The sequence below is a fragment of the Akanthomyces muscarius genome (genome assembly GCF_028009165.1).
Source record: "Akanthomyces muscarius strain Ve6 chromosome Unknown contig_15, whole genome shotgun sequence".
NCBI classification, from domain to species: Eukaryota; Fungi; Ascomycota; class Sordariomycetes; order Hypocreales; family Cordycipitaceae; genus Akanthomyces; species Akanthomyces muscarius.
This window is the reverse complement of record NW_026611615.1, coordinates 165,147-192,700: the sequence shown is the minus strand read 5'-3', so window position 1 is coordinate 192,700 and position 27,554 is coordinate 165,147. Positions and strand designations below refer to the sequence as shown.

The 27,554-nt window shown below is 52.1% G+C and overlaps 8 protein-coding genes across 8 annotated transcripts; 4 read left to right on the top strand and 4 right to left on the bottom strand.

The window, feature by feature from the left end:
* Positions 1–537: 537 nt before the first annotated feature.
* LMH87_007792 (uncharacterized protein) lies at positions 538–3,330 on the top strand (the record flags this gene model as incomplete). The annotated part of the gene is made up of 6 exons (XM_056199561.1): positions 538–700; positions 762–836; positions 888–1,125; positions 1,277–1,429; positions 1,480–3,242; positions 3,293–3,330. The coding sequence occupies 6 exons, from the start codon at positions 538–540 to the stop codon at positions 3,328–3,330; spliced, it is 2,430 nt and encodes an 809-aa protein (XP_056057658.1).
* Positions 3,331–3,771: 441 nt separating this feature from the next.
* LMH87_007791 (uncharacterized protein) lies at positions 3,772–5,716 on the bottom strand (the record flags this gene model as incomplete). Its single annotated transcript, XM_056199550.1, has 8 exons — positions 3,772–4,012; positions 4,072–4,297; positions 4,354–4,496; positions 4,558–5,113; positions 5,166–5,203; positions 5,295–5,314; positions 5,383–5,580; positions 5,654–5,716. The coding sequence occupies 8 exons, from the start codon at positions 5,714–5,716 to the stop codon at positions 3,772–3,774; spliced, it is 1,485 nt and encodes a 494-aa protein (XP_056057657.1).
* Positions 5,717–7,583: 1,867 nt separating this feature from the next.
* On the bottom strand, positions 7,584–8,895 carry LMH87_007790 (uncharacterized protein; the record flags this gene model as incomplete). Its single annotated transcript, XM_056199538.1, has 2 exons — positions 7,584–8,061; positions 8,135–8,895. The coding sequence occupies 2 exons, from the start codon at positions 8,893–8,895 to the stop codon at positions 7,584–7,586; spliced, it is 1,239 nt and encodes a 412-aa protein (XP_056057656.1).
* A 6,814-nt stretch (positions 8,896–15,709) lies between these two features.
* LMH87_007789 (uncharacterized protein) lies at positions 15,710–17,953 on the top strand (the record flags this gene model as incomplete). Its single annotated transcript, XM_056199527.1, has 4 exons — positions 15,710–15,864; positions 15,943–17,392; positions 17,743–17,781; positions 17,849–17,953. 4 exons carry the CDS (start codon positions 15,710–15,712, stop codon positions 17,951–17,953), a joined length of 1,749 nt encoding a protein of 582 aa, XP_056057655.1.
* Positions 17,954–18,483: 530 nt separating this feature from the next.
* Positions 18,484–20,744, top strand: LMH87_007788 (uncharacterized protein; the record flags this gene model as incomplete). The annotated part of the gene is made up of 5 exons (XM_056199515.1): positions 18,484–18,673; positions 18,723–18,828; positions 19,093–19,222; positions 19,274–20,379; positions 20,432–20,744. The coding sequence occupies 5 exons, from the start codon at positions 18,484–18,486 to the stop codon at positions 20,742–20,744; spliced, it is 1,845 nt and encodes a 614-aa protein (XP_056057654.1).
* Positions 20,745–20,904: 160 nt separating this feature from the next.
* On the bottom strand, positions 20,905–22,329 carry LMH87_007787 (uncharacterized protein; the record flags this gene model as incomplete). Its single annotated transcript, XM_056199504.1, has 4 exons — positions 20,905–21,525; positions 21,573–21,675; positions 21,725–21,881; positions 21,960–22,329. 4 exons carry the CDS (start codon positions 22,327–22,329, stop codon positions 20,905–20,907), a joined length of 1,251 nt encoding a protein of 416 aa, XP_056057653.1.
* Positions 22,330–23,918: 1,589 nt separating this feature from the next.
* Positions 23,919–25,259, top strand: LMH87_007786 (uncharacterized protein; the record flags this gene model as incomplete). The annotated part of the gene is made up of 2 exons (XM_056199492.1): positions 23,919–24,148; positions 24,617–25,259. The coding sequence occupies 2 exons, from the start codon at positions 23,919–23,921 to the stop codon at positions 25,257–25,259; spliced, it is 873 nt and encodes a 290-aa protein (XP_056057652.1).
* A 1,235-nt stretch (positions 25,260–26,494) lies between these two features.
* On the bottom strand, positions 26,495–27,292 carry LMH87_007785 (uncharacterized protein; the record flags this gene model as incomplete). The annotated part of the gene is made up of 2 exons (XM_056199479.1): positions 26,495–27,161; positions 27,255–27,292. 2 exons carry the CDS (start codon positions 27,290–27,292, stop codon positions 26,495–26,497), a joined length of 705 nt encoding a protein of 234 aa, XP_056057651.1.
* Between the last annotated feature and the right edge of the window lie 262 nt (positions 27,293–27,554).

Sequence of the window (27,554 nt, the reverse complement as noted above, 5' to 3'; positions counted from 1 at the left end):
GTGGTAGTGTTGTATGAAATTACATTTAGCCGCAGCTATTTCACTATTGAAAACAAAAAACAACAATGAATAACAATTCTGAAAGCAATCCATCGGCTAATTCTATGGCAGACCGGCGCTTAGCTTGCATCCCATGTCGGAGATCGACGATGGTCTTGTCCACGATGTGCGGCAGCTAACTGCTAGACTGGCTGGTTGGATCTGTGTTGCCCCAAAACATTTAACCCCCTCTCAACGGTCCGCATACACGCGGGCGGGGGCAGATCCGTTAGAATCCGTATCATCCGAAAGCAGTCGTAAATTAACCATCGACGGATGAGTTTTACCGTCGTATAAACTCTATGCTGGCACGCCCGGTGCAGCCGGAGCCCAATGCCGACGTCATCTGGCCGTCATGGAACGACATGTCCGGCGCCGTTGATGCATGCAGCCGGACCGGTTTCGTTTTATTAATATCTCGCAGCTGCATATTTTGATATCCCTTGTCATAATATCAATTGAATCGACGCGTTAAAGAAGCAGAAATCTATCGAAAATATGCCCGGTGAAGTCATTACACAGGCGAACCCGCCAGCGCTGCCGAGCCACCTGCCAGCATCCACACTGGAGCTCGCGCCCAAGGTGCCGCAGAAGGCTCTCGATAAGGCGACGCTCCATGGCTTGCAGAGTTTCCAGAAAGCGGCGTGTTATATTGCAGGGGGTATGTTTAATAAAGATTAGGCAAAAAAAAGGGCGATTGAGGCGGCTGACTCGGGATCCAGCAATGATCTTTTTGCGAGACAATGTGCTTTTGGAGCGTAATCTCGAATTCAACGACATAAAGCCCAGGCTTCTTGGTACGTCTCTTTCACTAGCTTTTAGACGCAGCTTCTAACGCCTTGTTGCAGGCCATTGGGGTACTTGTCCGGGGCTCATCCTCGTCTGGTCCCACGTCAACCTGCTGGTCCAGCGCCACGATCTGGACACCATTGTCGTTGTCGGCCCTGGCCATGGTGCGCCCGCTGTGCTGGCGTCGCTCTGGATCGAGGGTTCGCTGCAGAAGTTCTACCCCGACACGTATGGCGCGGACAAGAAGGGCTTGCAGAATCTGATTTCGAAATTCTCTGTGCCAGGAGGCTTCCCCAGGTACGTCTCTTACACTACAAGGCGACACTTACAGCGCGAGCCTTGAGCAATTCCGAGTAAAGCACATCTCATAAGGACATGTATTGCTGCTCGGCGTTATCTGGGGGACCTGTACCGTGAGAAAATTTGATCGCTGACGACCTTGTCATAGTCATGTCAATGCGGAAACGCCAGGTGCCATCCATGAAGGCGGAGAGTTGGGCTATGCTCTCGCCGTATCGTTTGGTGCTGTGATGGATCGACCTGACCTGTTGGTAACATGTATCGTTGGCGACGGTGAGGCTGAGACAGGTCCGACAGCCACGTAAGTGCTCCTTTTGAGTGTGTCATGTCTTTTGTTGCTGACCTTCACAGGGCCTGGCATGCTATCAAATACATTGACCCAGCTGAATCCGGCGCCGTTCTACCGATCCTCCATGTCAACGGCTTCAAGATTAGCGAACGCACCATCTTTGGCTGCATGGATGACAAGGAGATTGTCTCGCTCTTTTCTGGCTACGGATACCAAGTCTGCATTGTGGAAACGCTGGACAAGATTGACCAGGAGCTTTTCAACGCCATGGAGTGGGCTGTTGGCGAGATCCGCGAGATCCAGAAACAGGCCCGCTCAGGGTCGCCCATTGTCAAGCCGAGATGGCCCATGATTGTGCTCCGAACCCCCAAGGGCTGGACTGGACCCAAAAAGGTCGACGGCGAATTCATGGAGGGCTCGTTCCACTCCCATCAAATCCCTGTCCCAAAGGCCAAGACCGACGAGGGCCACTTGCACATTCTACAGGACTGGCTCAGCAGCTACGGAGTCGATTCTCTGCTCAAAGACGGGAAGCCTTCAGAAAGCGTGCTTTCGGCGCTACCGAAGAGCGCGTCCAAGCGCTTGGGCCAGAACAAGTTGGCGTATGACGCGTACAGCCCTCTCAAGATGCCCGACTGGAAAGCGTTCGGCATCACTAAGGACAGTGCCGCCAGCAGCATGAAGACCATAGGCGAGCTTCTGAAGCAAGTTGCCATTGACAATCCAAAGTCGTTTCGCATGTTTTCTCCCGACGAGCTGGAGAGCAACAAGCTCAATGCTATTCTGGATGCCAGCGGCCGCAACTTCCAGTGGGATCAGTACTCTCGCGCATCGGGCGGACGTGTCATTGAAATCCTGTCTGAGCACTGCTGCCAAGGCTTCATGCAGGGCTATACGCTCACGGGCCGAACGGCAATCTTCCCCAGCTACGAGTCTTTCCTCGGCATTGTGCATACCATGATGGCACAGTACTCCAAGTTCAACAAGGTAGCCAGGGAAGTCAAGTGGAGAGCCGACCTGGCCTCCATCAACTACATTGAGACGAGCACCTGGGCCAGACAGGAGCACAATGGCTTCTCCCACCAGCAGCCGTCCTTTATCGGCGCCGTGCTGAGCCTCAAGGCGGAGGCCGCCCGCGTCTACCTGCCCCCCGACGCCAACTGCTTCCTCTCCACCGTGGACCACTGCCTGCAGTCCACCAACAAGGTTAATCTCATGATTGGCTCCAAGCAGCCGACGGCCGTCTACCTCTCGCCCGAGGACGCCGCCACGCACTGCCGAAAGGGCGCCTCCGTCTGGAAGTTTGCGTCCACCGACGACGGCGGCGAGCCCGACGTCGTGCTCGTCGGCGTCGGCGTCGAAGTCACCTTTGAAGTCATCAAGGCCGCCGAGCTCCTGCAAAAGGTCGCCCCGAAGCTGCGCGTGCGCGTCGTCAACGTGACGGACCTGCTCGTGCTCGCACCCGAGGCGCGCCACCCGCACGCCATGACGCGCGACGAGTTCACGAGCATGTTCACGCGCGACAAGCCCGTCTACTTCAACTACCACGGCTACGCGCACGAGCTGCAGGGCCTGCTGTTTGGCCACCGCAACACGCACCGCATGGCCGTCAGAGGATACAACGAGGAGGGCACGACGACGACACCGTTTGACATGATGCTCGTCAACGAGCTGAGCCGCTTCGACATTGCGCAGTGGGCGCTGGAGCGCGCGGCAGCGTTGGATGCGGCCACGAGTGGCGGACAGGGCCAGGTGCAGGAGCAGATCAAGGAGGTTGAGCGGCAGAAGGATGACGTCAAGAAGTACATTGTCAAAAACGGAGCTGGTGAGTATTGCGGAAAACCTGATATAGAAGCATAACTGACAAGGTCGCAGATCCGGAGGAGACGTATAACAAAGCCCAGTTTCACTGAGACTAGGGATGACTGGAAATATGACTGGACATCCGTGTGTTGGCTGCTGCTGGGCAGTACTACTAGGGATGACTTGCTATGGATGCGTCAGCTGCTTTTGGGCAGTATCCACAACCTTCAATATTCTTAATCAGATTCCCGAAGCTTTTTAATACATCTTGGAGTCGACCGTACAAATATCCAGTCGACAGGGATAATCGGCCAACTATGGGCGTACTTGACATGAACGTCTTTATTAGTAGGATTGGCACCGATTAGATATAGTTGAACTATTAGTGACCCTAGAGAACTATCGTATACTATCCTAGAATTATTAAGCAAATGTATAATTTACAGTTCGTAAAGCATAGTACGTCGAATGGTGGCTTTTCGCTACCCACTCGGGCTAGCTCGGAGGGTATAGGAAAGTAGGCAAAATACTTTTCATCATCATCCATATTTTTACTTTGGTATCTTTGCCTTGCAAATTGCCAGAAACGCAAGAGCCGCAGTCTTGAAAAACGTCATGAAATCGTGAAGCTGTCCGTCGTTGTGTACCGCGCTGTAGATCTGGATAAAGGTCCCAATCTGGGCTGCCGCTTCTTTGCAAACTTTGACGGGAAAATTCCCTTCCGAATCAACAGCGACCGATTCGAGCACGTAGGGCGTCAGAAGACACATGACGCCGAAATGATAGTAGGTGCTGGGCAAAAGCAGATGAGAAAGACGAATAAAAACCACAGCCAGGCTCGGAGAACTTACTGGGCAAACATCATCAACGGAGTTTCGCTACTGCCGTTGCTGGTGCAGGCGAAGAAGGAGTCATACCAGCGCATGCAGTCTTGAAAAACTTTTATCGTCTGCTCGAGGGAAGTCTTGGGATTTTCCCGGACCTTGTACACCCATTCTGTAAACTCGAACAGTTTGGCGGCAATCAATTTTGGGTTGTTGGGCAGTAAGCTGAGATCTCTGGAAACAAATGCGTCATCTAAGCGATTTAGTGACATGTCTTGGGGGATTGAACACACCCAAGGGAGTTTTTACCAATAATAGAGCAGGAAAGGTCGGCTTTTGAGCCTGTACTTCCAGAGTTGCTGTTATCATCATGCAAAGAAGACGTTTTCAAGTCAACTTTGACGGTCAGCTCATCCAGAGTTTTATTATAATTCTGGATCAAGAACAACGACCTAAAGACAAGGGCCATTAGTTAGACTCTGGCACAAAGCAGACATGCATGGAGTTTGATACCTGTTGAACGAAACTGCAGCACAATAGACGTTTGCGTGCGCTTGTCGATGATCAAAGGTTAGTACCGACTGCTTGGTTCCCCATTGTTCCGTAATGGCAGCACCAAAATCTCCGGCAAAGCCCAGGCCGTCTTTCATCTTGCCACAGCCAAGACAGTACAGCGCCAGTATACCCAGCGCCTGTATATCTGCCATGCGCTGCGGTAGTCCGGCTGCGTTGTACAATGAAGCTATGGCCTCCTTTGCAAAACTGTCGCCAAGCTCTTCTTGGGATTTGTCCTCCAAACGAGGCGCAATGATGGCGGCAACCGTTCCCTGGACCAACAACGTTGCCAAGGCGAGGAGGGCGTCCAGGAGAGCTGGGGAGCAGTGCGGACCAGAACCAGACTCGAAATCGCGGAGAAATTCTTTTTCGCTGATTGGGCAGAATGAAAGACAGTCTCGTGCCAGGATGGTGTCCAATAGTTGCGGAATTTGCGATCTGTAGTAGACCAGGTTGGTCCGAAACCGCATTGTCGCAGTGGGGATTGCCGTCGGCGACGTTGCATCTGACTGCACTGAACTTATCGAACTATGCCGGGTGCTTGGGAGAAGTGTCCCAGGACTAACGGGCGAAAGGGGGGTCCGCATAGAAGACGAAGAGCGGCCTAGCACAAAACTTGCAGTTAGGACGCCAAAGTCGTTCATCCAAGGTATGCAGCTAAATTGAGCTGTCCAAACAAACATTTCTTATCGTACCTTTTCTGCTTCCATTGCGGCTAGTGGATCTTTTCGTTAACATTTCTGCAACTTCGGAGCGCGGCTGGCTATCACGCAGCCGCTGTACGATGTTCATCATCTCCGCAAAACTCGTGTTTCGAGAGCATATGGCATCTAGCACAACTTTGTCGTGCAAATGTTCCTCCTCTTGCTTGGCCAGTCTGTCACGTAAATCTGCTTTGGAGACACGTGTGGTCGCCAGATAAACACAGTCCGTGCCAGTCTCATGGCACGACTTGCAAGGGTGCGTGCCATCTCCGTCGCACTACTCGCCGAAAAGCAAAGCCAGACGTTGATTAGTTGCGTAATCAACCAACTGACGGGCATCTTCATCTCACCTTTCGCTTTCTCTGACGACAGAGCTCGCAAGCGTGATGTGCGACTGATTGCCGACGCGGCATACTTGCAGGGAGCCCTTTTTCGGCTTCGCAACGTTTTTTTTGTTACCATCTACTGGTGCAAGGGAAAAGAATGGGCGAGTCGTCCAGTCCTTTGTACCGGGATTGAGCTCCGATACAACTGGGCCACTGCAGCGGACAGGGAGATGGTGGGAGGGGGGCTGAAAGCGGCAAAAGGCAGGGCTGTGGCAGGCAAAGCGTCACTGTGCGCGGGGACCCGAGGAGAGCAAAGTGAAAACTGAGGCGTCACTGGCTCGTAGACTCCACACTTTGCACCCTGAGTAGATTGATACTCAACACCCTCAGCGTCCCGCTGCGGGCAAACAGAGTGTGCGCTGCTACCAAGTCTAGTCTCACTGCAGAAACTGGCCCGTCAACTACAAGATTGCAACCCAGGCTTGCCAACCGACAGACGCTCGCCCCCATCCGGCCAATCAGCCGCACTGGGCAAGTGCATGATAAGTTGTTCAGCACCTGGCGCATTTAAACAATGGGGTATCGCCAGTAGGGGTTGCTGCGCACGCCGTGCTAGGGCAACGGGGTTGTTCGGGTGGCGTGTTGGGCAGCCAGCAGCTAGCGAACGAGATGGTGTCGAGCCCCCGGTCTGCCGCAGATGGGTGCAAAGAGTAGCGACCGAGACTGCCAGAGGCGAACTTTTGTGCAGGGCCTTGACATCTCTGGTCATCAACAACCCTGCCCGGGGGCGTCGGGGAAGAGGAGTACTCGCAGCTGCATGACTAGTTGCCACTGCAGGCCATGATGTCGTAACATTCTCACACTCATTGGAACGCCTTGTTGAGGGATCCGGGAGGTCACTTGACCCGCCTGCAAGAGAAGAGTTTCGATGGTCCCGGGTCTGGGTTGTGATCGTGATCCCCATTCGCATGTGCTTTGCCAGTATTTGTGGGCTTTTGGCAATGGCTACAGGTTCCGGGCAATCAATGTCATCTCAAATTAGATACTCTACTGAGAATGTATTGTTTATCGACCGTTCAAGTGCTCAAAGGCTCCAAGAAGATCTTCTGCCCACCTTTGCCACTTACTACGTCACTAACTCACCAATAAGGAAGTCGTACTGCTGTTCCGGCCGTTTGGATGCACTAAGATCCAGGCAGTTGCCCGTGGCTCTCTGCACGTGAGGAATACCCTGTAAAAGCAAACTTCCTCGAATTTGTGGTATTTTTATTGGCTATTATCCTTGCAAGTGAGCCTGCTGGAGTTTTCGCGCTGGCCGATGGGAGTGATGGGCATTCCAGCGAGTGATCCTATTGTAGTCGAATAATGCGTTCCACGGACAGGGCGGGTTTGACACAGTTGCGCTGCCTCTTGACGCCAGCGGACACATTGCAATGACGGGGATAGGGACGGATAGGCTCACGGCGAGACCACCACGCATTACGCCGAATCCCTGCCTGCTCATCAGCCACGGTAACATCAGACACTCGGCTCCGTCAAGGAGTCTTTGTGATTACTTATTGCACGACAATGAGTTAAAGAAGACTAGTCTCCGGGTCTCCAAAGCAGATGAGACCAAAAATTGTTTGCTCCCAGTACTGTATCCCGTAAAACTACGGGCCATCGTTGTCACTAATTAAAGAGGAGTACCGCCCTCGAAGGGGAGCAGTCCCACGCAGACAGCCTTCCCTCCCTCCAACAAGGCTTGGAGAGCCACAGAATGCTTGGCTTGTTATTAATGTACCCCATCCGAATATAGGTAGAAACTGGCCGCCGTGGCGTGGACGCGAGCGCAGACATGCATGGCCGTTATTTGGGCCTCGCCACTTGGTGGTTACCCCTGCTTGACAGTCACCAGGACGAGTTCAAAGACGCGATACCCTTTTCCTTTCATGGGAAGTTACATTGTCCTTAGCTATGGGTTGGTTGACTGGCTACAGAGCCTCGCCATCTCGAGCTGCTCGTCAACCCGGCACACCAGGACTCTGTGCTGTGCATCTGGCCCGCTAATGTCTTCAACGGTTCGCGACATGCTTTGGCTGTTAGCGCCGCTATCCAGGATAAAGCCCAAACACTCCAACTCGTCCGTGACTGCACTGCGAAGTTGCGAGCTCTTCTCACCAATGCCACCGGCAAACACCAAGGCGTCCACATCACCACGCAGTGAGACATAGTAGCTCCCCACAAACGCACATATGCGGTCGACAAATATATCAAAAGCAAGCCTGTGCTTGGTATCATTTGAGGTGGCGATTATGCCGAAATCCTTTGTTCCAGCGAGGGCGTGCCACCCGCTCTCCGAGTTGAGAATCTGCTCGGCGCGGGTGATGTGCAGCTCATCCGTGGCGGAGGACGACAGCTTACCCGCAGAGCTGGTATAGTGGAAGACCAGACTGATTGGAAATTTTAGTGTCAGCCGATAGCGACCAGCGCAGGCCTTTGTGGCGGTGTGTGCGGCGTACATACCTGGGATCAATGCTCCCGCTACGCGTCGCGCCGGGGAGGCCAGACACCGGCGTCAAGCCCATGCTGGTGTCCCAACTACGGCCGTGCTTGATGGCGCAGGCACTGGCTCCGCTACCTAAATGCAGTGCAATGATGTTCAATCTGTCCATGTCCTTTCCCAGGTGTAGAGCCGTCTGCCTCGCGATGTACGCATAGCTGAGCCCGTGAAATCCATACTTGCGGAGGCCCTTACGAGCTGCCATGTCCTGGTTAATGGGGTATGTGGCAATATGCTTCGGAATGGTCTTGTGAAATTGAGAATCGAAGCAGGCCATGTTCTTGCTGTTGGGAAGCAGGTTGAAGCAGCATCGGATGATTCCCATGGCGTTTCCATTATGTAACGGAGCCAGGTCAACCAATTCTTCCAGCTGCTTGTAGGTTTGCTCCGTAACGATCTGGCAGTCCTCAAAGTCACCGCCGTGGACAACCCTGTGGCAGATCAAGCCAATATCTTCCATGCTCTGGACTTGGCGCAATTGAGAGTCTTGGATGAGAATATCCACCATGGTTCGGAAAGCCGCTTCGTGAGATTCGCCTGCTTTCCCTGCCTTGTCATCCTTGACGGATTCGCCATGCCGAGAATACTTGAGCCTAGCGGACTCTCCGCCAAGTGCACTGACTTCAGCGTTACCGATCTCCGTAGGCGATCCGACGCTCTCTCTAGTGTAAGCTGATAGCTTGACGGAGCTGGACCCAGCGTTTACCGCGACAATGACCTTCATGGTGGTGTGAGGGTAGGGAATCTAAAACAAGGGACGGGAAGTGAAATTTAGCTGTCACAAATTATATGTTTGTTCTTGACAATGTTTGACAGATTGGATGATTGTGACTACGATATAGCGAGTGTCCTGACGTTACTATGGCGTCATGGAGCTCCGTTGCATCCGCCCAGCACCGCTGCTACTACTTTGGCGTGGTGATGGAGAAGTAAAGTGTCAAGTTGCAAAAAATTCATGATGGCACAAAATCTAGCATGGAAAATTACGTTTTCGTATGGACCTGACCTGATGGTTGTCTCAAAATCACTTTAGGCTCGCCCAGAGAGAGACGACCACGGTGCCCAGCACACAGGCCGCTAACAGCGCATAGTTCGTACTGGTAGACTAGTCTTCTCTGCAAGAGATCAACCCAGCGTGATGCTGGGGGCTCGCTGTGACGAACCAATTCAATCGAGCATTCACGTCGGCCGACAGAACGGGCTCCGGGGCCTCCGATTGGCCGCATAAGCTTTGGCCATTCAGGCTGAGAGGCAGGCAGTTGGTGGTGGATGCCCACAGGCGAACTGCAGTGATTTACTTTGAAAAATATGAAAGCAAAGAAAAGCCATGGCCCACGATGTCTGGAGCTTACTGCAGCGCGGATCGACGGCCGGCAGTGCCTAGCTCAGCCTTTTGTGTTACCTCGCAAATGTTGTAGCCCCGGGGATAATTAGCCGCAGAACTATCCTCGAGAAGGCCAGCCACAAATCCTACGCAAGCCCTACACCAGTTGACCAGCTCGACGTGCCCATTCGGTCCACCGCGCTCGAGTAATGCCCTTGATTCAAAGTTTGGTCGTTGAAATTGGTCGACCCTTTGTGGATTGATTTCAAAACAAACAAGAGTGTCTAGGAAAATCTCGCCATGCCGAATCCTTCTCGCCCGTTTTTCATGCTAGCCTAAGCCTCTGTAATCGTGTCGCATACGGAACCTTTATTCCAGGGCACACCTAGGCCAACGGTACATAATGCGGTACGACACGAGGCAGGGAGGGGTGTTGGGGTGGTGTGCCCTGGGTTAATTGTTAAGACCCTCGACTATGGTTACATGGTTCTAGACCACCTGTCGTCGCTTCCAACCAGTAACAATCCCCGGACCGCTCCTCCGGTGTGGACGCCACTTGTCTTGGGGCTAGACAGGGGTTAATGGCTAACTCGTGTCCTTTAGCCGTGCAGACGGGTAGCAAAATAACTCGTAGCTCCATCCGTGGTCCATCTTCTATCCGCTGTACTTGCATACAAAGGCACAGATTAAATATAAGTAATTATTGGTAATTACCGTCAGCTCTACAAGAGTGTTTCATTGCATTTTCGACTCATCACATCGTACCAAATCACATCTACAGGGTTACAGCACGTTTTTTGGTGGCTTGTTCTGCTACCCACTTTGTTGCCTGACAGCGACGAAGACTGTCGGATCAGTTCCTTTGTGATGTAGCTATTTCGCCGTCCTTCCCCCTATTGTCCGAAATATGACACTGCAAAAGGAATAAATAGCTGCGGTCAGCAGGTGTTCGTATCAGGATCAGTGACCAATTCTGCAGATAGCCCTTGTCTGTATGTAGCTGAACGATGGCATCAGATACTACAAGGAGTTACAAGTAAATCCGTTAACTTGAGATCTGATAGTGAGCTCCTTATTCCGGATAACCTCCGAGCCGGCGCTCCTGGAGGATATTCTTCGAGCGCGTAGCATGTATCTCCCAGTAGCTCTGTCATTTTACCACAAGAAAGAATCCTTGCGAGAGAACTAGGAATGGCCCTGGCCTAATACGAATAGCGTGATGCGTTTACTTAAATACTCCATACCCTCCGCTTCTACACTTCTTCGTCCGCATCCCATCACCCGCAGTATTAGATGAAGTAAACGAAGATACCATCTAAACAGCAAATATGCACCTTACATATTAGGGCCACCAAACACAGTTTCTAAAAAAAAAAACGTCAAACTTCTTGTCGTACTGTGTATAAGTCTCAAACCGTGTCAACATGTCAAATCCGACAGCAGCCCACCACGGCAGGGACCGGAAAAGAAGCTTTGCGGATGACGGGGGCGACGAAGAGCACGAGCTGGAGAGGAAGTCCCAAATGGCAAATTTCTAAAGCGAGTGGTCATTGCTTGCTCTTTTGCTAATAAAACACCGAGACCCAGACCGCCGTGCACACGGAGAACCAAGAACGTGCTTACATGGCATCCTCTCGGCGCGGCGACCGCAGTCTCGAAGCACGATATCAATCCGCCCTCATGGCAAGCGAGGTGCACAAAAATTGCACTGACCAAAATCTTCGACTAACCTGTAAAATTGTAAAAGACGATGAGATGTATGAAAAGGAAGACCAGAGGCCGCCTGAGCCCTGGCTACTGTCGCCGAACGGTTATCGTGGCAGGACTTCGTCACAGACGGATGCATGCATTACTGCCCTGATGGCCAGAAACTCAGGTATGACACACGCTGTCGAGCACACTCATGCTCTATCTAAGATAGCACCTTTCAACAGCCCAGTATGGACTGCGCAAATATCACCTACGCCGCCCTGCGACAAGTGGTCGGAACCCCCCCGAACACCAACCAACCGAATACGAAATTCCAAGTGAAGCCATGGCAGGCCTTTCAGAGTTGGGTGCCAACGCCGCACTACATTTTGGCAGGACAAGCGAGATTTGATATTTATCTTTGTTTTGGAGAACCAGCAACATCCCTGACATGATTTCCAGTGCGCAAACTTCGTCAAAGAGATCTTTCATCAGTGGTGGATCATCGTATGACGCCAAACGGTATGTTTGGTTCCAGAACAGGGGACAAAGAGCCGAGGACTGAGTGGCTTGATGCACAGCCCGTGGGTCGTTTGGCAGACATGGATGGCGAAGTCTTCCTGAGCCTTATTCCAGACTGAACTCGGAGCAGTGCATCGCAAGATGTTGCGTGATCACGCGAACATTCTATCATTTGCAACCTTGAGCAGACTAAGTTGGCAAGCCGCCGAATCTCATGGTAGCTAACTTAGCTTTTTATCAATCAGCGAGTGCGACCACTAGCACTTATCAATCAGTGCGAGTGTGGCCGCAGATTACAGTGCATAGAATGAAAACGCGACACGAACTGAGCAACTCACAGAGGATAGAATTCACGGAACTCATTTCGAGCAGCCGAACGTAAAAAATACACAAGTGAGAACCGCCTTCTAGGAGGGTAATGCCATGATGCTGTCTGGGTAGCCTGCGGTGGCAAATCTTAATGTGGCGAAACTAACTAGCAGGCACGGTCGCACAAGAGATACCCGCCGACGGTGCATTTCATGATTTAAGAACAGCTTAAGCAGCAACTGCCCAAATGATGTAATTATTTTCCATTAAACGGAAATCTGGTGTCTGTAGCAAGAATACAAGGGACTTAATACACCGTTATATTGGCGTGGGCGCTCGCATACGCACACATACGTCCACCGTTACGCCTTCGCAAGAATAGAAAATCGCTCGACAATACAATCGCGAGCTCGCTGATTTACATTCTACTTCACCTACTGGTCGACTGCTTCCCTACCTACAAGTGTTAGGCATGCCATTTGACCTGCTTAACGGCTCGCGGCTCGGTCCTTGACTGCCTGCCCGTTGGAAGCCTCGCTGCCACTCTGCTGGGTGAATGTCTCTTGTTTAGTTGACAGTAGGCTGTCGCTGTGGTGCCGTCTCGCTGCATCGCTGCATTGCTGTGGCGCGGGGTCAGATGGCAGTGATAGTCAGGAGAGGAGGGCCAGGAATCAGGGTCGATTAGCTGCTGCATGACAGAAGGACGGGCCAAGAGTATGTATACTCACTTCAGAATTATTATCAATAAACAAAATCTATTTAATTCATTCTATTAGCTTCTTAAAGCCGCCCTCGGTGCTTTTAGCAGACCAGTGTCGCATGCGCAACCGCCAGTTAGTTAGCGAGCGCCCGCCGTCCTGCCCATCCAGCGACGCAGTACGTGGAAGGTTGGCCATATCCCTTCAAGGGGGGGGGGGGGGGGGGTGTACCCTTGACAAGAAGACACACTGCGAGAAAGAAAATTGCTTTAATCTCTTGTTATATGAGACAGGTGAGAGAATAACCCGCCATGTGTGTTGGTATGACGTGGAGGCTAGCATCAGGGCTGGTATTGAAACTTCTCGGTGCTCACCAGGTGGCACCTTGGCTGTTAGAGCCGGCGAATAACCCCGCCACTCCGGTTGTACTCCGTTCGGATTCTCGCCAACGATAGTGATCCTGAAGGCTATGCTAGGCGTCTATTCCGCTTGACCAGCGATGGCGTGGCGGTCGCCGACTTTGGACCATTGCGGTCAAAAGTTTGGCCATGCCAACGCGCTGAAAAAGCTTTGTGAAAGACATTGAGAAATTCTGTACTAAAGTCACCAACCTAAGAAAGCAGTAGCAGGCCGCTCATCGCTGCTCATCGCATGTCATTGACAGCCCGGAGGAGGTGCAGATGCTGCGAGCCTAGGTGCAATTGGTGCCAGAAAATCTCTCAAGCCTCATATTTTGGCAATGACACGAGCGGAGGATGTTGCAACTTTCCATGTAATTGAACAGCGTCCAGAGATTCGCAGTAGACGCGGGCCAGCACAGGTGGCCCAGTCGCTGCGCCAAATCGTACACTCCGCCCAGCTTGCGTCGAGAATAGGCCCAGGAGGCTCTAACACGCGATCCGTCAGCTCGATTTGCCGAATACACTCGCTTCTTTAGTCAGAAAGCTCAAAAAGAGAAGGGTTTGAGCCATGGACCTGCATTGTGCCTTGATGTGCAGCGTCGCCGCCACCACTGTTGCCTACGAGCGCGAGGATATACAGCAGTTGGGAGAGACCACCTCAATTACGCTGAAAAATCACTACACACCTCAGCGTGTAGTGCCAGATGATAATGTGCTACTAATAGTAGCAATAACATGATAAATTACAAAGTGTGTTGATAGCATCGATATTTTTCCCACGCACCTCCAACGCCTCTCTCGCATCTAATTAGGTAGTTCTAGCACGGTGCCCATCACTGTCTGTCGAAAGAAGCTTCCTAACTAATTGATGATTTCAGCGTAGCCAGCGCCAGCCAGTCAACTAATCGGCAACTAACTTAGTGAATACTCGCCTGGCCAGCCAACCAACCGCCTAGCCAGCTAGCCAGCCAGCTAGCCAGCTGCCAGCCAACCAACCATCACTTCTAATGGAACGAACAGTAGTTAGCCAGCAAGCAGGAATTCCAGTACAGCTAGCATCAGTGAGACAACCAGCTAGCCAGCTAGTAAGCCGGCCCACCGGCCAGCTAACCAGTAATTCTAGCGTAGCTGACACTACCCAGCCAGTCGATCAGCCAGCGAGCCAGCCCGCGAACCAACCAGTATTTCTAGCAGAGCCAGCGGTAGCTACCAATGTAAGTACCCTGATTGCGCAGGTGTAACTAACAACTAGCCAGGAAGACAAACCGATCAGTTAGCAATCCAGCTAAACGGCAACCGGCTCCAGCCAGCAGCCCTTGAAGACGGGCGCCTATGAGCCAAAACGAAACATATCACGCTGACCCCTTACACATACGCCTCAGAATGGTTTTATCCATGACAGAAGTCTGCTGAAACGATCTTTGCCCTATACTGCTGTAGGACTGTTGTGGGTGGAGAAAGCGGTCGCGATAGTGGCCGATCGGCGGGCAACAAAAGGGCAAGTAAACTCGCTAGCGAGTGCTGTTAGTAGTGTCACCCCATGTTGCGACAATAGTCAATGCTGCATTCGCGAGCTGACGAGAAGTTCTTCATGATCATTTCCTAACACAGCTTCGGTAATCCGCAAATAGTAGAATGTAGGGCCCGGGTGCATCAGGCGGTCCTGCAGGTATCTGGCAGACACCGCCCTCCATAGCCACCCGAGCCGCGCGAGCCGTCAGAGAACCAAGCGGAGGTCTCAGTCTCGAGACTTCCTTTACTTTACGACCAGAAGAGAATTTGGTACCTAGAATTCGACGTCTTACTGAACTTAATTCAAAAAAGCTCCCAAAGGAGCTACTCAGCTTGTAGTTACTGTAGAGGCTTTGTCTTTTTGTATAGCCATGCTTCGCCTTTGCAAAGACGAAACCGTACTTTGTTGGAATAGAGAATTGCTAGGCTAGCATCACCTGGCCGTAAACATTGCGTTGCTGCTGCGACCGCCCCGACCGACCTATGTGGAGGAACTTTGGGAAACATGACGAGGACTCGGGGTCGAACTTTTTCCAAAAAAATTTACAGAATGAAATTGACTTCTGAAAAAAAAAAAATGCAAGAGCTCTTCCAACGCCAATACACGCACCAATCACATTGTTCGAGATCGACCGCGTTAATCACCCTGAGATGCTTCCTGCATGTTTCGCAGATTTAGCTCAACGGCCGCCCCGCGCATTTGCATCGCATCGCATGGCCCCCATTTCGACCCTAATGTATTTAGAAGACATCGTTGAATGATGTAATCATGCAGGACTGTCTGCTGCTACGCCAAGTTCGGCGAGCTTTGCTCTGCGAGAAATTGACCGCCAGAAGTTGTGGCCTGGATCCTCGTACCTTTCCAATGGACATGTAGGACACGGAAATGACCGATATATTGATGGGGTCTTACTGGTAGCCCAGTGTCACAGCCCTAAATTCTAGGGCGGTCACCTTGTTAGTCGTTGGGATATGGCGCGGCGATCATCGCTGTCAGCACTCAGCCGCACGCAGCATCGAGCAAAAGAGGCACCGGGGCCTCGCCATTCCCATTCTACCCAACTATACCCGCTCAACGCTATAATGGCCGGATATACGAAGGATCCTCCGCTGCGCCCCGGGCCTAATTCCTCATCTTTCCCAGCAACTGGAGCCGAAGATGTGGTTGAATGGCACCCTTTAGACAATCGCAAAAAGTTATGGGCCCCCAGGGTCAAAACGGGTTGCCTCACGTGCAGGTATGCGACTGGCCTAAACCCAGTGGGATTAGACTTCGCAACCCCGGAGTCTATCTTGCAGCTAACTAAGGAGCAAAGGAAACGACGCGTCAAATGCGACGAGACAAAACCAGCGTGCCGAAAGTGCATCAACGCTCAGAAAGAATGTGCATATCCCCGACCCCCGCCGCCGGCATCGGCCGTACGCCGCTCGTTATACCCAGCGCCAGTGATTGGAACAGCACAGGAGCTGTCGCTGAGCAGGCACTTCCTCGGAAATGTTATTACATTTCTCTCCGATGAATTCAATGGAGAACTCTGGCGCTATGCGTTGCCGCAGGTGATGCACAATGTCGAGGCAATCTGGCATGGTAGCAATGCTATCGCCAGTTTGTCAATGTCGCATAGGGTCACTAACGACGGGTCGGCTAAAGAGAGCACACGACAATATTCGATGTCGATGAAGCATATCCTCGAGATAACACAAGCGCCTTCGATCACGCCCAAGAACAAAACCATCGTCATGCTGGCAAATGTTCTTTATGGGATTTATGCCTTGTTCAACGGAGATACAGTCGCTAACATGGCTCTCCATGAGAAAACCCGTCGCCTGATTCGACACTGGAAATTCTGGGAATGCACCGAGTCTTCGTCGATGTCGAATTTGTCAATGCAGCTGCTGCATCATTTTCTTAAATCCAGCACATTGAGGCAAGGGGCCTTGTTTATTTCTTCCGAGCCCCCCAGCCAAACCTGGCTCGAGGCCATTATATGGTTTCAGGAACGACCACTGGGCTCCATTATCCAAGCATACGTGGAGTTTGAGATGATATGGACCAGCCTACGGGCAACATTGGATAATCTGCCCTTTCGACCGACTAAGAGGGATATCATGGTCGCTTCTGCCGGCCGCACAGTGCTTCGTCGGCACTTTGAGAGATGGGAGAGACGATATAGAACCTTGAGGTACACCAATCCGCCCATCTCCTTACATGTCTACATATTCAACGTACGCTCTATACTGGCAAACATCCTGTTTAAGCTGGATCTCGACCAGACCGAGCAACTCTGGGACGAAACTTGCTATGATGCCTGTGATGCCGAATTCACTAAAGCTTTTCTTGCTCTCGAGGAGGCACTCGGAAAAGAAAACAAGGCAACGCGCAGGGCAGAGTTTGACACGCAGTTCACACCGTCGCTCTACAAAGCGCTCACCTTCATCGCCAAGGCATGCCGGCGACCAGTCCTTCGGCGTGATGCCATCACGCTTCTGCGACACTCCCTCACTGTCGCACAAGGTCGGCTGTCCAACATTTCGGGAAATCCCGTCATGGAGTTTGTCGCCGATCAAATCATTGACTTGGAGGAGATTGCGTGGAGGGACGAGGCCGCTCGGGACGATTGCGGAGAAGGCTCGAAATGTGTCAAGGATAAGTTTGTCTGCAACATGCACCGCGTCACCAGAGTGCTTGCGCCTCGCGAGATCCCGGAGAGAATCGTTCATTATACTCTTTTGACGACTAGGGATGTTGTGAACAATAAACCGGGGGTAAAGACTAATGTCCGAGCTGTGTTTTTTAGCTGAGCGCCACTACCCTCCCTGTCGAGCTTTATATTCCTCTACATGTCAGATCTTGCTCGTATGACTGCTTTGTCCACAGATTCCTCTTTTGCTGTTTGTGCTCGAGATAAAGTGTTGCTCTACACCGCAAACACCCTCATGCCTCAGTACCGCCTCTAGGGTATGAATGGTACTCCACTGAAAGCATTGAGCATATCGGATAAATTGTTATAGAATGCATTATAAATAGAAGTATCAGATAAAATCTTACTCCATTTTTTTAAGGATCAGTGTTATAAATGGTAGGTCCAATATGCGCACACTGTGGACTTACGCAGACTGATGTCTCCCGGCTGGATTTCAAATGCGTTTTGGCCGTAAGTCGCGACGTGACCCCCGGTATTCTAAACGTTGGACCAAGTTTTTTGACTGACATCAGAAAAGAAAATAAACAGAACTGGGCGATATCTAATCAACGCTCCTACAGTAGTAGAGCCCTTCCCACAAGGTCTCATCAGCGTGGCTTACTACGCACAACTACCACGGTGATAGGCGTCTCAATGCGCCTGCAGACACACCAAATGATAGCCTCAAAACTTTCAACTAATGCTTCAGCGATCAGCCCAACGTGCCAGTCAACTTTCTGTTGGGCCTGAAAGCCGGATTTAGCCATCGCAGCTTGTTATCTGGAATGTTAGGAGAGTTGATACCAAGCAATACTACATGCTCGCAACATCGAACTTTTGTGGCCTCGCTATTTCAGAATAGGAAAAATTGAATAGGAAAAATTGAAGAAAGCATGCGATATTCTAGTCCCATGCGCCCTACACTACTCTACTTTAAGACGCGCCTTTCTGATAGCTGCAGAAACTTGATCAGCACAGGGCGTCCCAGTCAGTAATGTACTGCCTTGGGCCAACGAAGGATTCGTACCCCGCGGGACAGGCTTCCCCGCATTCGTTGGCTCGACATCTTGCACCGCTTCTTTAAATTTGACCTGTATCTTGCTGAGTCTTGCCCAAAAAAGATAGGGATCAAAATACACGAGCTGCATGAACACGCCGACTATACAAATCGCAATGGAACATGGCATCAGATCCGCGTACCGGGAGCCACCACAAGCTCCCCCGGTGTTCACCAGAGACAAGGATTCGCTCATTCGAGAAGCCGAGGCCGTGAATAGAAAAACAAAGGCGTTATTGGATGAGATTTCGAGCGCATTTACCCCAGAAAATGCCACATTCGCCGAGGTTGCTGAAGCCATAGCTCGTAACTATGACCGGAACACCATCAAGACGAGACTAATTAGCTTTTACAGGAAAGTGTCCCCTGATCCTGAAATGCGAGAGTATTCTAGAAAAGCCGACGACATTATCGACAAATTCGATGACAGTGTTATACTGCGCCAAGACATATTTAATCTTGTAAAAGCGCTGTACGACAAGAGGCAGACCCTTGGGCTTGATGAGGAGCAGATACGTTTAATTCGGAGGCTACGCCAGCAGTACATCGCATGCGGACTCACGATCCCCCCAGGGTCCGATCGCGGAAGATTTTCCCAGATTAATGCACGACTCCAGTCTCTGCAGGCAGAGTACAGAAAAAATCTCAATGAAGAGGACGGTTGTTTGTGGCTTACGCCAGAAGAACTACTTGGTGTGCCGGATGAAGTTGTTTCGAACCTCCAGAAGGGAAGGGTCTGGCGAGAATGAAGGAATGCTCCGGCTTACGTTCAAATACCCACATGTTCATCCCACTATTGAACATGCGACAAATCCCGAGACACGCAAACGTGTGTTTCTCGCCAACGACAACAAGGTGCCAAATTCTCACTTCACTGGCATATAGACCGTGTACTGATGAAGACAGCTTGCGCAAAATGCTGCAGTGTTCAAAGAAACACTTCGTCTACGAGATGAAGCCGCAAGACTTTTGGGGTTTGAAAACCATGCCGAGCGGAAACTTGACGGTAGCATGGCTAAGAGCCCGAAAGTCGTCCAGGGCTTTTTGGATGATCTACATGCCAGACTCGTGCCCGGCGCGCAAAAGGAACTCGATAAGCTCAAAGGACTCAAGGCTGAGCACTGCAAGAAGCACGGAATACCTGATGATGACGAGTTCTATGTATGGGACAGAACATACTACAAGCGCATACTGCTGGAGGAAAGCCACAATGTGGACCAGCTCAGGATTGCTGAGTATTTTCCTCTTGGCGAGACCGTGGACGGCATGCTCAGAATCTTTGAAACAGTCATGGGTCTGGTATTCGTCAAGTTGGATGATGGCGATCTAGCGAGACTGAGCCTAACTGGCAGCGCTGAAGATGCCAAATGGCACGAGGACAATATCGTGTACAGCGCCTGGGAAGACGAAACTGGCGGCAGTACGTTCCTAGGCTACCTTTACATGGATCTTCATCCGCGCCAGGGCAAATACAACCACCAGCAGCAGTACAACCTGCAGCCTGGTTTCACACTCAACGACGGAACGCGACACTTTCCCTCTGCCGCGCTCATCTGCAATTACAGCTTCCCGACACCCGGCAGGCCCTCGCTGCTCAAGCACCACGAGGTCGTCAATCTCTTCCACGAACTGGGCCACGCCTTGCATAATATAACCAGCAAGACGCGCTACTGCAAGATGCACGGCACGGCAGGCCCCCGCGACTTTGTGGAGGTGCCATCGCAAATGCTCGAGCACTGGTGCTGGACGCCGAGCGTGCTACAATCGCTCTCGCAGCACTGGGAGACAAAGGCGCAGATGCCGGATGACTTGCTGCAGAGCTTGATCGCGTCAAAGAATACCACTGGGGCGTTGGATACACTGCGAGAGCTGCGCACGGCCAAGTTCGACCTGATGTGCCATATGCCCAAGAGCCCCGAAGAGGCAGCGATGCTCAACCCGGCCGTCATTTTTAACGGATTGGGAGCCTTCCTCGGCCTTATCCCCGGGCTAGAAATAGAGACAAAACGATTGTAAGTTGAAAACTGATGCATAATAATCAGGAAGCTAATCTAGTACACCTAGGGACTGGGGACACGCATACGCCAACTTTTCTCATTGGATGGGCGGCATGGAGTCGAGCGTTTACGGATATCTGTACTCTCAAGTATACTCTGCCGACATGTTCTACTCGGCGTTTAAAGAGGATCCGATGAGCACAAAGCAGGGACGTCGATATCGACACGCCGTGATTGAAAGGGGCAATACCCGAGATGAGATGGATGGTTTGAGGGAGTTTCTTGGGAGAGAGCCCAACGCAGAAGCGTTTTATGAGGATTTGGGAATTTCGATTGGGCCAATTGTTGCTCACTCGAGCGACAGAGCGGCCGGAAACTAGATTGATCTGCTTGCTGCGCAGACTTTCCAATGGCAGTCTTGGTGCGCCAAGGATACAGCTTTGCGATGCAAAGGTGGAAATATGCTGGAAAACAGTCGGAACGGACGGGAAATGAACATTGTAGTAAGAACAAATAGAGACAAATATTATTTATGCCCAATTATGAGGTCAGCTCTACCAAGCCTTCTCCGTCCTTCCAGACGACCTTGTTCCCGTTCCGCCACAAGCCCTCAGTCAAAAGGGGCCGACCTGGTTTCCGATCTCTAGGAAGCTCATTCAAGAACCCCCATCGTGTCTTTTCCTTGTAACCACAGTTATTCCAGTCATTGATCACTGCGTCGACATTCCTATTGTACAGTGGCAGAACCTCCATCAGGGCGCGGTCGTGCGCCAGGCAGACGAAGATATTTTTCTGGGCATCCAAAATCTTGACCTTGTCCACGCTCTCCTGCGCGAGATCGCCAAACTCGTATGCCCCATGCGGCTTGCGCGAGACGTCATAGAACGGCCTTGATCGCGCTTCGTCGGACGAGGACTTGGTGTGTTCGCCGCCGTTTCCGTTGGTAGCAGTGCGGCCAACCGTAGGGTGAAGTGCTGTGAACAGGGAGCAGGGACACATGGGCGGATAGTAGGCATCTAGCTGACCGGGAGGGATTGTTGCTGGCATGGGAACGTATTCGGTTGGGCGGAGCATGCCGGCGTAGTGAGAGCAATCGCCGCCCATGAAGATGAAGCTGTCTGGAGTGGTGCGTGCCAGTGCAGAAATGTGCCCGACGGCGTGCTCATCGAAGTTAGCAAAAACGTAAGAACAGATGGATGTAGACTTACACCAGGTACATCTAGCAAGTAGAACGATCCATCGCCAAAATAATCATGGGCGGGGAACCCTCCAACTTCGAGCGGAAAATCTGGTTCATGAATGCGATGACCCCTATCTCGCGTGTTAGTGCATACCATGGACTGTCCGAGCTGGCGCATACTTGAGTGAGCTAGACGGAACTCGTCCGTTCGGGTCCTCCGGCCATCCTGGCACAAAATTCTCTGTAAATCCTGGCCCTACCACAATATCTGTCGAGGACGGATACTTGGATCCGTCGCCAATGTGGTCCCAGTGCCAGTGGCTCCAAACCATTGCCTCTGTCTAACATGAGCCACGCGGGAAAGGAAAGACAGTATAGAAGAAATCGATCCTTTTGGCTCGTGTGAAGAACTTACTAAGATCGGATAGGTCGAAACCTTGGTCAACAAGAATCTCATCCACGCCACGGCGCACATCCATCCCGGGCACAAAGGAACCGATTTTGCGTTGAATGTCGGGCGTCGTATTCCAAAAGTCCTTTCGAAGACCGCAATCGAACAAGATATACTCTGTGCCACCGGATTCGGCCTCGTGCTCGATGAGGAAGCACATTGTCGTGAAATTCAGCTTCTCGTGGCCCGTAATGGTGGGTTGGACAAAAGCATCGGCGTTGCAGACCAGCTTGCTCTCTGTGTCGATGGCCCGCACCAACACAATATTGTCCGACGCTGGTAATATCACTTTCGGCGCCGGCCGAGCCGATATTTTGGGTTCTGGAGTCGCCATGCTGTAGCAGCTGCTTCTCTGTTGCTTCATTTTTTGAGTGCTCGTGATGAGTATGCAGAGAAAGTGTAGCAAAGGCTTGGTAGGCGGCGCTCTCCCATATATATACTGATCAGGCTGCCTTTGGGTGGACCTTGTGACCCCGTTATGATGCATTGTCTGCCAACCAAACCTGCAGCAAATGCGGGCAGATGATGCTCAAAATCCAGAGTAATCTTGGTATGACCTGCACGAAGGTGATGCAGCTCACCTCAGCTCTTGCTCAACCAGCTTTGGCCCGCAGTGCTCGCGGCACTGATAGGCCTGTCAAGTCGCACAGCGGCATCGCATGCAGAGAGCCTGCAGCAAGGCGACCCAAATACGAGAGCTGGTTAGCATGACGATTGCTGTGGTACTTTTCGTTGTTACGTCCTTCGCCAGCCTGCAACCGGGAATTTCTGGAGCTCACCGGCCGGGTTGCCAGGCTAGAGCCGCCTATCGGTAGTATGGCTTCGTGCCGCACCCAATACAACTATGAGAGCCGCGTGAAATTCCCATTCTGGCTTCAGCCTGTATCTCATCTAGTCTAGATGAGAGCAAGTATACTTGCTATTTCGCGCGGCAGACTCATTAAGGACACTAAGTCGTTCAGCGATGAGGTCCTGATAACAAGCGATGGCCAAGGCACTATACATAGGGCCTTTTTCCTATGAAGAACTTAGAACATCAAATAGATAAATGAATTTGAAAGACCCATTATTGCGGTTGCTATATTGCCAAGCCATACTCACAGATTTTGGAGTTATTGGCGGTTTGCGATCACTGTGAGCTGTGTCATGGCAGCAAATGCTCTTTCCCCGCTTACCATCACGACCCTTCGACGGGCAACCTCTATGTAGACGCCTGTACGGTGGAGCGCGAGATTCGCGTCTACAAATTGCTTCTACAATGGATGCATCTCCGGTTATAGCTCGTATGGCATACCTTTACCGACTAAAAAGAAATATCCAAGAATTCCCACGCGCGCAGAGACCTGCCATGGCTAGAATCTCTCTGGCCATGCACTAACGTTACTACCCGCGCTTGTAAAAGTAGTGAGAGAAGACCATTGATATTAGTGGGGAGTATAATTAGGCCGAAATCGGCAAAAAATGCGAGATTGATAATATTTACACATATCTCTTACGGAGCTACTCCTGATAGACAGACGACAGTTGTCCAGATGGCTGCTGATCCGGCTCGTAAGCGTAGGAAGCTTGGCGCTGTCATGTATAGCTGCACAACCGTGGTTGATGAGCCGCAAGCTGCCAATAGAGCCGCTGCTTACATTGAAATGATCAGTGAAGCAGCACAAACATTAACACATGTGGCGTGTGCGGACTTTCTTCTTTAGGATAGTTGGCTCCTAGCTCGTGAGTTGTCATCTGCGCGTTATTCGCAACGTGTAGATACTATAATGCCCCAGCTCAAGCCGATGCCGCGGAGCATTTCCATTGATTCCGCACTGCGGGAGCACTAGCCTGTCCTGACTACGGCCCGAGGCTGGCGCTATTTTCACAAAGTCTCCCAAGTTCTTACTGATAGAATACCGAACCAAAACTAGCCAATCTAGAATGGGAAGGTCGCCCATTAGCTTGTTCACTGGCGGTTATCCACTGGCGGGGCTGAGTAGAAAGCCCAGTGCCGGAGCAGGTCTACGCCAGACTAAGACGAGGCCGACGACGCGGCGAGTGTCGACCACGAAGCCTCAAATTCTGGCTTCACACGTTGTGAGCGGGCTGTGGCTTGCCGACCTACCCGTCGAGCTGCCGTTTTTGATATACGCGTCGTTTTTGATTCGTGGGTGAATCTTCACTATTAGGTAAAGTTCGACGGCAGCTGTAATTCGAAGCGGCGCCAAAATCTGCATGATCTGGGGAAACAGTGCAACGCTAGTCAGAGAACCACGTGTTAGGGATATGCGATTTAAACTATTATGTAAGTGGCAAGCCTTATCGTGACCACGACCATGTGATGTCTGGGTAGATGAATGAGGGAGCGGATGTTATAGCGAATAGTTTGAGTAGTAGAGGCTTGGCTAGGCGAGCAACGACTTATGTAAACCACAGGCAACGCTCGCTCATTAAGTGATTACCGCTTCATCACAATCGTCCTTTAATACTACTCAATAAAACGTATTGTACGAGTCTATAAATATGAGACTTTCACTTGTCACTCTTGTTTCGAGCCTAGCGGTCGCCAGTGCCGGCCCGCTCGCCCACGAGCAGGACAGACCTGCCATGGTCAACAACTAGATTGCCAACTTCACCAGCTCTCTGCCCCGCGGCAGCCTTAGGAGTCGCCAGTCCGGCTCCGTCTCGCCCTGGGCCGGCTCCGTGCAGGAAGGCAGCGGCTGGACCTTTGTGACGGGCACCTCGGTGGTGCCGTCGGTGTACAACCAGGGCAACGCCGGCGCGGCGACGTGGGTGGGCATCGACGGCGAGAACTGCGGCAATGCCATCATCCAGACGGGTTTCACCAACTGGGGCGACGGCGCGGTCGAGACGTGGTACGAGTGGTGGCCCAAACCGAGCTACACGTACAGCGGCGTCAGCGCCAGGGCCGGCGACACGATCCGCATGAGCGTCTGGGCTTACGGCACCCGCAACGGCAAGGTGCTGCTGGAGAACCTGACCAGCGGCCAGTATGACTATCGGACGTTCAGCAACATGAATGCGCAGCTGTGCCTGACTGATGCCGAGTGGATCGTCGAGCAGTTTACCGACACGAGCAGCGGCAACCACGTCTACCTGGCCGACTTTGGCACGATTGACATTACAAGCACCCAGGCTAAAGGAAACCGCGGGACTGTCGGTGCGGATGGTGGCAACATTGTCGAGATTTACGATGGGAATGAGCAAATGACCAGCTGCGGCACCAACCAGTACGGTGTTGAGTGCCGCCACATTGGCTGATAAGTGGCGGACGGAAATGGTTTCATGTATGTATATACAACGAATACAAGTAGAGAAGAGAGGTTGACTAGATTGTCAACAAGCATGAGTGTAATGATTTATTAAGAAATATTTTACGATTCATATTGTTTTTATTGTCCGTGTAAGCTGGAAAACGCCAACCGGATAGGCTACTTCGGTTAGTGCAACATCGTACATTATGGTGCCTGTGGACACAGATTCGAAAAGGAAACTCAGTACTAATGAGGCGTAGCTATGATGTGAAGCCAAATATTCAAGCCTCCAAAAAAAAAAAAATGTACAGAGCAACTGGATAGTATTCCTGGCGAACGTCTTGCTGTACACGCAGCTGACTAAGGCGTCGATCTACCATATCGGCGACGTAGATGCTAAAAAGCGGGCGGCGAGACGGACCTCGGTCGATGTCACCGCGCGCACGTCACTGACTTACAACAAACCGTCGCACGCGACATCTGGGCTGCTTCCCCGCAAACAACATCTCGAATCTTCACCATTCGCGATCCTTTACATTTGCGCACTTGCAACTCCTCACCATCGCCGGCACGCACAACCACTAGCAAAATGGCGCCAGCCGAATCAGCGCCACCACCAGGCAGCCCCGTCGCCGCGGCGCAGATGCAGCAGGCCTGGAGCCGGCACTTTCCCTACAGCGCATCTACCACGCACCCTGCATTCTTCACAGACAGGCTGCGACGGTCCTCGGTGTCTGCAGCGCCGCAGCAGTTGAATAGCCCGGTGACCCAGGGATACATCTACCAGGACGGCACGAGACAAGCCGACAATGCAGGGAACCTGCCCAAGTTATGAATGAGGGTGGGCGGTAGAAATTGACTGGCAGCGTGCGCCTGGTCGTTGCTGTATATAATCTTATGGTCTTTGCATCAAGCCATCGACAAGGAGAATTCAAAATTCGGCTCGGCACATGTTGGGTACCTGATCGTGGCAAGAGACAGCTGATATTTCTACGACGGCGCATGGGACATATCCGAGACATGGGCGTCCCAGCTGGGACGAGGAAACAATTGGGAAGAAGAAATATTTTCAGAGCAAGAAGAAGAAAAACGAGTGCTTGTTATGAGTGAAAAAAGAAACGCCAATTTCAAGAGCCGTGACCCCGATAATACCTTGTCACTGGCGTACTCTCCATGCAATGTACAGATAATAGACCACCTCTTGACAACAATTCTCCATGGCTGAAATCAACAGAGAGCTCGTTAATTCTTGACAGAAATGACAATGACCAGGATAATGATCAAGACCACCAGGCCAAGCAGGGCCATGAGCTTGACATTTTTCCACCACATCTGGCGCTTGAGCCCGCGACTGCGCACGCGGAAATCGCGCGCGCTGCCCCCCAGCCGGTCCGTCTTGTCCACCAGCAGGTCCAGGCGCTCGCCGCGCTCGAGCAGGCTCTCAATGTTCTTGGTCATGATGCCGCGGACGTCGTCAATCTCGCGGCGCGCGTTGCCGATGGCGTCGCTCTGGCCGCCGCTCGTGGCGCCGTACTCGACCATGAGCGTCTTGAGGCTGCCGTTGAAGGACCCCGCGCCGTAGTTTGGCATGTCGGAGAAGTCGCTCGTCTCGGGGAAGGCGGCGAAGAAGCGCCGGCGCACCTCGACGAGGTAGCCAAAGGGCACGCGCCGGCCGAGCGACGTGTCGGCGATGACGAGGAAGGTGAGGCCGCCGGCGGCCGGGTGGTCGGGGTGCTCCGAGGGCGCCTCGGCAATGTAGTGGATTTGGTTGCTGCCGTGCGTGTAGGTGAGCTTTTGCGGCTTGGTGTGCTCAATCTTGGGGAGGATGAGGGACGCGAGCGACGAGGTTTGCGACGAGGCTGAGGTTGTGCATTCTGAGAGGATGGTCGTTTTGTGAGCGATGCAGGAGCTGGAGAAGAGCGGGCCATGTTAGTATTGCGGGCTATCGTGGGTGTGAAGCTTGGAGAAACCTTGTAGGAGGAGGGCAGCCGGGGGTACATACTAGAGGAGCGGCGTCGCTGGTGTCGACGAGGAAGCCATGACTGGTGATGGAGCAGTGTCTTGGGGCGATCGGGATTGCTTCTGCGACGGCGATTTGGTTTCAACTATGCGCGCTGAATTTGAGCGACAAACGGAATGGCTGTGGCGGAAAGCAAGGACGTTCAATAGAATGCAGGTGGTATGAGGAAGACCAAGGTAGGTGTTGGGGGAGCGTTGCGACGCCAATGACGCATGCACTGTAGCGATGGGGCAACACGTGCCGCAAGGCAGCAGAAGGCTCTGAAGCTGCTGTGTTTTCAAC